General features: G+C 43.1%; 1 protein-coding gene across 1 annotated transcript; it reads right to left on the bottom strand.

Annotated features, from left to right (window-relative positions):
* Positions 1–4,257: 4,257 nt before the first annotated feature.
* On the bottom strand, positions 4,258–5,193 carry LOC123348828 (olfactory receptor 14A16-like). The gene has a single exon (XM_044986481.1). It carries the CDS (start codon positions 5,191–5,193, stop codon positions 4,258–4,260), a length of 936 nt encoding a protein of 311 aa, XP_044842416.1.
* Positions 5,194–11,489: the final 6,296 nt, after the last annotated feature.

Here is an 11,489-nt window from a genome sequence, read left to right on the forward strand (position 1 = left end):
ATGCGCTTTGGGCATTCAAAATATAGGACAGAAAAGTGAAGGGAAAATTTCCTGCTCCAGGTGCTGGAGGAACCAGCTAGGGCAGAGTTCTTCTTGACCTGCTCCGCACAAACAGGGAAGAATTTGTAGGGGAAGCAAAAGTGCATAGGAACCTGGGAGGCAGTGGCCATGAGATGGTTGAGTTCAGGATCCCCTGGGAGAATAACATGAGGGGGAAAGGAGTCCAGAAGGGCTGGTTGTATTTTAAAGAATCCTTATTGAGGTTGCAGGAACAAACCATCCCAATGTGTAGAAAGAATAGTAAATATGGCAGGCAACCAGCTTGGCTTAACAGTGAAATCCTTGCTGATCTTCAACACAAAAATGAAGCTTACAAGAAGTTGAAGCTTGGACAAATGAGCAGGGAGAAGAATAAAAATATTGCTCAGGCATACAGCAGTGAAATCAAGAAGGCCAAATCACACTTGGAGTTGCAGCTAGCAAGGGACGTTAAGAGTTGTCAAGGTTCCTTCCCCACTCTGAACTTTAGGGGACAGATGTGGGGGACCTGCATGAGAAGCTCTAAGCTCAATTACCAGCTTAGATCTGGTCTGGCTGCCACCACACACAAGCACTACTTCCCTTCCCTGGGTAGCCTTGAGAGACTTCACCAATTTCCTGGTGAACACAGATCCAAACCCCTTGGATCTTAAAGGAAGGAGAAATTAACCATCCCCCCTCCTTTCTCCCACCAACTCCTGGTGGATCCAGATCAAACCCCCTTGGATCTAAAAACAAAGAAAAATCAATCAGGTATTAAAAAAAAGGCTTTTAATTAAAGAAAAGAAAGATAAAAGAAAACCCTCTGGGAGAAATTAGCATACCAGCTACTCTCACAGACAACAGTTTCCAAATACAGAGGATGTTCCCCTGGGCAAAAACTTAGTTACACAAAAAAATACCAAAATACCCAATTTGACTATTCCTCTAATTGCGCAAGACAGGTTGCAAAGAAATAAACATCAACCTATTTATTTCCTTCACTAATGCTCACTATTTAATAAGAGGCTGAATTCTGGAACTTTCCCACTCTGGTAAAAGTGAAACTGACTAAACAAAGAAAACTTCCCTCCTTCCTTTTGAAACATCTTGTTCCCCATTGGTTCCTCTGGTCAGGTTTCAGATAAGCTAGGTGAACTTCTTAACCTTTTACAGGTAAAAGAGGCATTAACCCTTAACTATCTGTTTATGACAAGAGTAACAAGAAGGGTTTCTTCAGGTACGTTAGCAACAAGAAGAAGGTCAGGGAAAGTGTGAGCCCCTTACTGAAAGGGGCAGGCAACCTACTGAGAGAGGATGTGGAAAAAGCTAAAGTATTCAGTGCTTTTTTTGTCTTCACAAACAAGGTCAGCTCCCAGACTACTCTACTGGGCAGCACAGTATGGAGAGGAGGTGACCAACCCTCTGTGGAGAAAGAAGAGGTTCAGGACCATTTCAAAAAGCTGCATGAGCACATGGAGCCAGATGTGCTGAATCCGAGGGTGCTAAAGGAGTTGGCGAATGTGATTGTAGAGCAACTGGCCATTATCTTTGAAAACTCGGGGTGATCCAGGGAGGTCCCAGATGACTGGAAAAAGGCTAATGTAGTGCCCATCTTTTAAAAAAGGGAAGAAGGAGGATCCGGGGAACTACAGGCCAGTCAGCCTCACCTCAGTCCCTGGAAAACTCATGGAGCAGGTCCTCAAGGAATCAATTCTGAAGCACTTAGACAAGAGGAAAGTGATCAGGAACAGTCAGCATGGATTCACCAAGGGCAAATCATGCCTGACTAACTTAATTGCCTTCTATGAAGAGATAACTCGGTCTGCAGATGAGGGGAAAGCAGTGGATGTATTATTCCTTGACTTTCGCAATTTTTATATGGTCTCCCACAGTATTCTTGCCAGCAAGTTAAAGAAGTATGGACTAGATGAATGGACTATAAGGTGGATAGAAAGCTGGTTAGATCATCGGGCTCAACGGGTAGTGATCAATGGTTCCTTGTCTAATTGGAAGCCTGGGATACCCCAACATTTTGTCTTCAGCTAGCTAAAGAGAGATCCTCCCTACCCCCCGGATAGTTGGAAGCAACTGGAACAAAGGGCAGTGACTGCAAGGGGTGTGAGTGATTGCTGGACCCAGGCTAAAAGATTAGTCTGTAAAAGGGAACATTCTGTAACTGGTGAGGATCTTAGCTGTATTCAGTTTGATTAGACATAGATTAGCACATTTTATTTTATTTTGCTTGGTGACTTACTTTGTTCTGTCAGTTACTACAGGGAACCACTTAAATCCTACTTTCTGTATTTAATAAAATCAGAGTATGTATTAATACCTGGGGGAGCAAACAACTGTGCATCTCTCTCTATCAGTCTTATAGAGGGCAAACAATTTATGAAATGGATTTATTTGGGCTTAGACCCCATTGGGAGTTGGGCGTCTGAGTGTTAAAGACAGGAACACTTCTGTTAGCTGCTTTCAGATAAACCTGCAGTTTTGGGGCAGGTAATTCAGCCCCTGGGACTTTGTTGGAGCAGACAGGAGTGTCTGGCTCTGGCAGGAAAGGTTGCTGAGGCCCCAAGCTGTCAAGGAAGGCGGGGATAGAAGTAGTCTTGGCATATCGGGTGGCAGCTCCCAAGGGGATTTCTGTGATCCAACCGATCACAACTATGATTTAGACCAACTGAGTATCTTTGTTTTTAAGAAAACTCATTGTATCCAATAAGGCAAAAAAACAGAGCACGTTATAATGTGTTAATTTAAAATGGCTCAAAGCGCACACAGGAAGTGCATGTAATGAAGTTCTTATAAAAGAGTAATAGAGTAAGAAATATTGAAAGAAATAACAACAAATAATGAATAGTCACTGGAAAATCATGAGTTGGACATCAACAGTCATAGACAGAGAAAGAGGCATGATAAATTTGCACTGATTTTTCATGATCTATCTGTCTATCTATCTATCTACATGATCTTTTTTTATCTATTGTATGTGTAGTACTCACAACCATGCGCAAACATGGTTTAATAAATATTAGTTAATAATAATAACAGCAACCAGCTTTGGAGATCTAGACACATTTGGATACTTGTGTGGATGAGAGACGAATGGCTCCATACAAAGCTACATGTTGAAGTGAATGGCTATTTCCCAATTGTTATGATTAAAAGGTTAGCTCAACCTCTTCTCCCCACTCTGGTCTCTTACTTCAAACCCTCTGGTCTAAGCTTTGTGCCTATCCTGTCTTAGGGTGGAATCATGTGATTCTCCATCTCTCAAACTGGGTGTCAATCGTGATTTCTCCAACTGTGTTTGGTGCCCGCAGTTCTTCCCACAGGAGCTGTGACCAGCAGTAGGTTGAGTGACTAGACGTCTTCACCATGGAAAGTGTGATTTATTTACCACAATAGGAACAAAGCACAACATAAGAGAAAATATGAGCACTTCCAGATGGATCACTGCAGTAGTTTGGTGGAATCAAAATTTAGCCTTATTATTCAGACTTACTTTGTATTTAGGAAACATTTTAATACCTTTCTTTTCCAAATACCTTTTCACCATAGGCAGAACAATACAGTATTTATTTATTTTAATAAATTTAAATAAATAAAAATAATACATACAGTTATATAAGGCTCTATGTGCCCTAACACATCATACATGACACAATAAAATCCCATCAGCATTAAAATCATCACTTGAACAGACAGCTGCAGAAACTTTTTTTCAATTCTTCATCAATGGGAAAAGCAAAACTTCAAGTCTCTCAGAAAACCCCCTCAAGGTGATTCTGACATTGACACCTTGAATAGATGACAAAATAAATGGATGCCACCATTTAGTCAGACATACTCCACCCTCCCAAGCTCCTCCCTCCGCCAAAAAAGCCACCTGAAACAAAGAAACAAGTCAACAAATGAATCAACAAAATCAAACAAAATGAAAAAGAAACAAGCAAACACACAAGCCAAACCTCACATATCCCAGGCTATAGGTGACAGTAGCCCTATAAATCCCTATGACAGATAGATAGGTGCACACATAGATAGATTCTCATCTTATGTACACTGGTGTCATCTTATTCTAACTCATTTGACTTCAGTGAAGCTAGTCCAGATTTTGTGATTTCATCAACAGATTGCACCCTATGCTCTCAAAGAGACAATTTTGTCAGCAGTTGATTATATCTACAAATAAACTCAGAATGAAATCACAGTCAAGCTTCAGTGATCGACATTTTAACTCTTGGTGAATAACCGCCACACAATCAGTTTCTTCAATGCAGCTTTGATCTCCTTGTTCCTCATGCTGTAGATGATCGGATTCATCACTGGAGGCACCAGGGAATAGAGAACACCCACCACAAGGTCCAGACCTGATGCTGAGCTGGAGGTGGGTTTCAGGTAGGCAAACATGCCAGTGAAAAGCAACAAAGAGACCACAGTGAGGTGAGGCAGGCAGGTGGAGAAGGCTTTATGCCGGCCCTGCTCAGACGGAATTCTCAGCACAGTTTTGAAGATGTGAACATAAGACACAATAATGAAAACAAAGCAGCTTAAACTTAAAAACACACTAAAGGCAAGAAGCCCAACTTCACTGAGGTATGAGTCAGAGCAGGTGATCCTGAGTAGTTGGGGAATTTCACAGAAGAACTGGTTGATGTCATTGGACTGGCAGAATGGTAACCTGAAGGTGTTGCCAGTGTGCAGGGCAGAGTAGACAATACTAGTAATCCAGGCACTGGCTGCCATTTGGACACAAGCTCTCCTGTTCATCACTCTCTCATAGTGCAGTGGTTGGCAGATGGCAACATATCGGTCATATGCCATGATGGTGAGTAAGGCAAGATCAGTTGCAGCGAAGAGGAGAAAGAGAAAGACTTGGGTGACACATCCGGGATAAGAAATCACCCCGGTGTTCATGAGGGAATTGGCCATGGATTTGGGGATGGTAACGGAGATGGAGCCAAAGTCTAGGATGGATAGATTCACCAGGAAGAAGAACATGGGGGTTTGAAGATGGGGGTTGAGGGCTACGGCTGTGATAATGAGAAGATTCCCAATCAGGGCTGCCAGGTAAATCACCAGGAATACCACGAAGTGCAAAATCTGCAGCTCCCGAATGTCAGAGAATCCCAGGAGAAGGAACTCGGTCAGGGTGGTTTGGTTGGACATTTTCTTTCTCAGTTCATTGTGTGATTGCTGTGGAGGGAAGGACAAAGACAGTGGGGCAATGACAGTGACAAAGGGAGTGGCCCTGATTTCCCGCAACAATATGATGTGAGTGTCAACAATGCACAGCACTTGTCACTGCTATTAACTAGGAGTGGTGACTTATCACATGAATGTAAATTGGCGCAGCTCCCTTAAAGTCAATGGACCTGCATCAGTTTGCACCATCTGAAGATCTGGCTCATGATGTGACTTAATAAAATGGTGTGTGAAGGATGGAGCAAAGTACAACCCCAATGCAACAATTCTAGCCAAGATGGACCCCTATTTCTACGAAGAGCAGGCTCTGGACTTGGGCATGAAACTAAAATGCTAAAATGCCAACACTGCCTGATATCCTCTTTTCGTGGAAATACGAGATGGACTTGGCATTGTGTATGACAGCTCGCCTGTAACGATTTCACTGCAACACCACGTAGATGGCCCGCTGCCTGCAAACATATTGATTTATGACACCAAATCCTGACTGCATTTCCATCTCTGTGTACCGATGGGCTAGCAGCATTGCTCCGCTACCTCTCTGCTGTGTCATTTACCTCTGTCACTTTATGGGTGTGAGGGTCAGTGGCCCTCAGGAGACTTGAGTTCTGTTATTGGCTCTGCCACTGACCTGATCTGTGACAATGGGCCAGTCACTTCCCCTCTCTGTGCCTCTGTTTCCCCTCCATCCATTTCTCTACCTTGTCTTCTTGAACTATGAGTTCTGTGAGGGATGAGCTGTGTCTTATTATATGTAATAAGGTTTAAAACAAATAAAAGGAAGTTCTTCTTCACGCAGTGCACAGTCAACTTGTGGAACTCCTTACCTGAGGAGGTTGTGAAGACTAGGAAAATAACAGTGTTTAAAAGACAACTGGATAAATTCATGTTGGTTAAGTCCATAAATGGCTATTAGCCAGGATGGGTAAGGAATTGTGTCCCTAGCCTCTGTTTTTCAGAGGATAGAGATGGATGGCAGGAGAGAGATCACTTGATCATTGCCTGTTAGGTTCACTCCTTCTGGGGCACCTAGCATTGGCCACTGTCGGTAGACAGATACTGGGCTAGATGGACCTTTGGTCTGACCTGGTATGGCCGTTCTTATGTTCTTATGTATGTTCACTGCCCCCATTTACAACTTTAGTGTTTAGCGGGCAGCACTGTGGGACAGCGGATATGGATATGATAGAGCAACATATCTCAGTTCTAATCTCATTGACATCCTCTATGTCCTTGGGCAGGGATAAGAGAGACAGGCTTTGGCTGCGTACTTCAATTCACTGTTCTCTGTCTAAGGCGCTAGTATGTTTAATACCTATGATGTTTCCTGCAACTTTGCTGCTTACTCAGTTTTACCATTCGACAAGTGTCCCTTTAAAAAAGAAATAAACACAGTCGCAATAGTGTCGATTCAAAAGAGAAAGACGCCAGCAAAAGGTCATCCACATACTGTATAAGAACTGATTTTCCAGGGAAAACCACATCATCCAGATCCTTCTTCAGGATCTGAGAAAACAGGGATGGAGACTCAGTATACCCTTGGGGTAACCTGGTCCAGGTATACTGACATCCTTTATAAGTAAAGGCAAACAAATACTGACTATCTGGGTGAATTGGAATAGAAAAAAAAGCTGAACATAAATCTACAACAGTAAAATAAATGGCTGACGGTGGAATACAAGAAAGAATTGTAGCTGGATTCGGAACCACAGGAAAAGAAGGCAAAACCACAGCATTAATAGCGCGAAGGTCTTGAACAAACCGATAGGTGTTCCTTCCTGGCTTCTTTACAGGAAAGATAGGAGTATTACAAGAACTAATCGTGGGAACAATAATACCCTATTGTAATAAAGATTCTATAACCGGAGCTATGCCTGCCACTGCTTCAGGACGCAGTGGGTACTGTGGAATCCTTCGCAAAAGCTTAGCAGGGTCCACAAGAATTTTAACCAGCTCGGCTGTTCTAATCTGTCCCACTTCATTTGCATGACGAGACCAGAGATGGGGGGGCACTTGTGACAACAAATGTACAAGGTCAGGGCTGAGAGGTGCCTGCGACGCAGCTGGCTCGGATATATGGAGTGTGGCCAACACCAGGTTTGTATTCTCATCAGGAACCTGTAAGAATACGCCATCTGGTGTACAGTAAATGGTACAACCTAATTTACACAACAGACCTCTTCCCAGCAGATTCACAGGAGAAGAAGAACTGAGTAGAAAGGAATGCTTATCTTCTAGAGGGCCAAGAAAAACTTCGAGGGGTACTGTGACAGGATGCGAAACAGGACAGTTTGAAATGCCCACAGCATTAACAGACAAAGTGGACAAAGGAACAGAGGGAAACTCTGAGGATCTCAGAGCAGACCTACTAGCCCCCGTGTCCACAAGACAAGTAACAGATTTACCAGCAATATTACAATCAACAAATGGGCCTTCTTGATTAATAGGAATTAAAGGATTCATGATGCAGTTACGTTCCCTCAGGCTGTCCTAGTAAGGGGTTCCTTGTGGGGAGAAAACAGGAGCTGCAGGATTTGGGAACTGAGTAGGATTTTGAGCTAACCGATTTGGACACTCATTCCTCCAGTGTCCCTCCTGACCACACAAGTGGCATGCAGTGCTCCCAGTCGGGGCAGGATTCTGGGCAGGATATGAGGAACCCCTTCCCATACCTCTCCCACGACCTCGTCCCCGTCCTCTTCTCATTCCCCCACGACCCCTGAGCTGATAAGTTTGTAACTGTAAAGCCATAAGTTTTGTTTCACTAGTTTCTTTCTTCTGGTCTATGCAAGCCATACAATGATTTGCAACTGTCACCAATTCTGAAAGGGGTTTAGTTTGCCAGCCAATACAAATAGTTCTCAATGGTTGCTGAACCTTTGGCAAGAGTCCCTGAACAAAAGCAGCTCCTACCGCTTCCCTGGCATTATCAGCTGGATCAGTAATTCCTGAATGCTGTTCAAAGACCTTTGTCAGTCGATCAAGATAATCAGCAGGGGATTCTCCCTTATTTTGTTTACAATTTGCAATCTTGGTCCAATCTGTTTTCTTAGGACAAACTTCTGAAATAGAGGTCAAGAGACGATTCCTAGCCTCTGTCAAAGCATCCCCAATACCAGGGTCGGTATCAGGCCAAGCTGCCTGTCTATTAAGCCGTTGCTGAACTTCAGCGGGCAGTACAGCTCGTAAAAGTTGATTAATATCTGCCCAAGATGGATTATAGCACTGAATCACTGTCTGGAGCTCTTCTCTAAACTTCACTGGCTCCTCCCTGATTTTAGGAAATTCTTTCACCAAGTTTCTAAGATCTCCAGGTGTCCAAGGGGCATGTACCTTAACTAACCCCCCTATAGCTCCAGCTCCAGGCAAGTCTCTTAAAGGAGCCTGGAGTGCCTGTGTCGTGCTTCTAAGAAAGTAGCCGGCATTATTATCAGCAGAGGCAGGGTTAACTGGACTACTAGTGTCAGTCAGTAGGGAAGAAGACAATTCTTCCGAAGAAGGAGAATGAACAACTTGTGCAGTTGATAATTGCGGCGGCGAGACAACCACTGCCTGCACAGTCCGAGAAGGGGGAGCCGTGGGGGGAACGGGCTGCGGCTGTGGAACGCTGCTAAAAAAATCCACTATGTCTTCTGCAGTCTCCTCCTCACTTTCAGGCTTAACTAATTGAGGATAAAGAGAAGCAGAGGGCTGCACTGGAGCAGGAAGACATTTGGATGTCTTACATTTAAGTTTTAAATCCTGTACTTCAGTTTTTAATTTCTCCTGGGAGTCCTTCAGACTCCGCACCCGAGACTCATGGAGTCTCTTTGTTGCTTCCTCCCACCAAGACAGAAACTGCTCGCACTGTGCAGCAGAGGCATGTGATTTAAGGGTTTCTCTGAGGTATGTAAGTTTATCTAATTCAAAGGTACCTTCTAATGGGCATTGTTTAAATGAATTTTCACGCGTGTACAGATTCCAATCATTTAAATACCTGCAGGTTTTAGGACCATAATGTACGTACATGTAATATGCTGGGGTACCCTTAGGGGGTAAAGTGGAAAGTTTAGACTGTTCCCCCCCATTTTCCAGTCACACCAACTGAGGGGGTCCCTGTCCGCGCTAGCGGACCAGAATATAAGAATCCCTCCCTACAGGGCACTCACGTACAGGAGAGACTCACAAGAAAGACTACGACCCTCGTACACCTCCTTTCAGCAAAGAGCGTCGGCTAGTCTCTGGGAGATAAAGCCGCGTACTCTAATTGCTTCCAGGGAGATGATCAGATTGTCAGTAGCCCACACAGAAGGGAAAGGGGAGGGAAGATGGGTTCACACACTCCTAGACCCAGGCAGCTTCCTCGCCGGACTATGCCAAGCTGAGTCAGCCCACCGTGGGTCGGATCTCCTAAAGATCCACTAGTTACTGGGCTTGCGTTAGACTACTCCGGATCATTAGCAATCGCTTCACAGGGCAATCTGGGCGTCTTCCAGTAACGAACACTCACACAGGTATACACACACACACACACCAAGGCCTCTTTTCCTCTATTTAACCCTTTTTTAACCTTTTTATCTCTTTTTTTTTTTAAATTTTTTTTTTCTCTTTTTCTCTTTTTTTTTTTTTTTTTTATCCAAGATGCATCGTTACCTGGTCCGGACCAATACTATGAGGCGGTAGGACAACCCCTCTTGAGGCGGTAAAAACCCCTCAGCACCGGTGCATTCTAATGCATTACCTTATGCATTACCTGTTGGCCAACTCAGCAGTTCCCAGTACTGCTATAAACTAACCTTATTGGGGACTCTCCCCAATACCACTCTGCATTTGATCCTGCTGCACAGTCAGTAAGTTCAGATGGCGTGAGCCCAGCAGAAACAGACGTCCCCCACAGACAGTCCTCCTCCGATACCCCAATAGAGATTTCAAAAGGTCTCTTACCTCTATTGTGGCGCCATGGGGTTCGAAGGGGAACGATCCGTAGCAGCCGTCTGTGTGTCCGTGGGCGTTGCCATCCCGGACGAGCCCCCAAATTGTCGAAGAAAAACTCAGTTCTCGCTTTTTGTTTGGGTGCAGCAAAATCAAAATACTTTATTAAATACTCTAGTGAACACAAGAGGGAGAGAGTGTCAGGAACTGGGTTGCCCCTCGTCCTGGACGGATCTCTCTCAATTAGTAAACAATCATAACAATTTTTATACCTTCTTAACAGACAGTGGCTAGCAAACCTGGAGACAGTAGAAGTAAACATTTGCATTTGTTTATACATAAGCCTATTCGTTATCTTATTTGTCTGCAATACTAGAACAGAAAACAAGAGTGCAATTCACAAGGTCGTAACGACTCTTCACACAATTCACTCTGTACCAGATATCTTATAGAATACAGGTCACATCTTAACTTCTGCTAATTAGCTAACATACATTAAGATCCCTTCAAACCTTTATTAATTAATTCTTGGCCTCCACAATAGAGTGACTGCGTTCAAGTTGTACAATTATTGGACTATATCAGTGTTCCTACCCTCTTTGAAATCTACATGTTCAATCTGGTGTATTCAGACATTTTCAGTTTAAATTATTTCACAGGAAAACTGGATTTCAAATTGAGACATGTTCCAATGTTGTCTCTGCTATTCTTGTAAAACAACCTATGTACTGGAAAAGTCAAAACATTTTTTTTTAAATACAGTGACAATGTTTTTTTTTTAGCAGTTTACCTCAAATTGTCTGGTTCTCAGTGAACAAAAAGAAAACAAGATTTGGTTTTCACAATTTCTATGAAAAGTCAACTATTGTTTCCTGGGAGGGGAGCTTTGGCTGGGGGCTTTATCTGTCTGTGCCTAAGTCTAAAGGTGCCTGCATGTATAATGCATATTTTGTGGGTATCAACTTTGCTCTTTACTGAATTTTACCATCCTGCAAGTAACTGTTTGAAATAGCAATTAAACACGATTCCAATAGTGAATGGGTTTGTAATTGTGGTGTTATTGGAAAAGATTAATGTTAGCATCCTGGCTTAATTATAGATTTCCAATCTGGGCTAAATTTTCAATCTGTTTCCAGTCTGTTTGTTTTCAGTCTAAGTTTCCAATCCATTTAAATTATTCCAAAGGAAAACTGGATTTTCAATTGAAAACATTTTCCTGAGAAGTCTTTCCTATCCATTAAAACAATATATGTATTGGCAAAACCAAAATTTTTATTTTTTCAAAAAAATCAATGATTTTTTTTCAAGATTTCAGCTGTTTTTAACAGCAGTTGTTTGGTTCTCGATAC

The sequence above is a fragment of the Mauremys mutica genome, chromosome 13, assembly GCF_020497125.1.
Source record: "Mauremys mutica isolate MM-2020 ecotype Southern chromosome 13, ASM2049712v1, whole genome shotgun sequence".
Lineage (NCBI taxonomy): Eukaryota > Metazoa > Chordata > Testudines > Geoemydidae > Mauremys > Mauremys mutica.

Excerpts from the sequence above, each read along its gene's own strand:
- LOC123348828 (XM_044986481.1), bottom strand. The coding sequence starts at position 5,193 with ATGTCCAACCAAACCACCCTGACCGAGTTCCTTCTCCTGGGATTCTCT.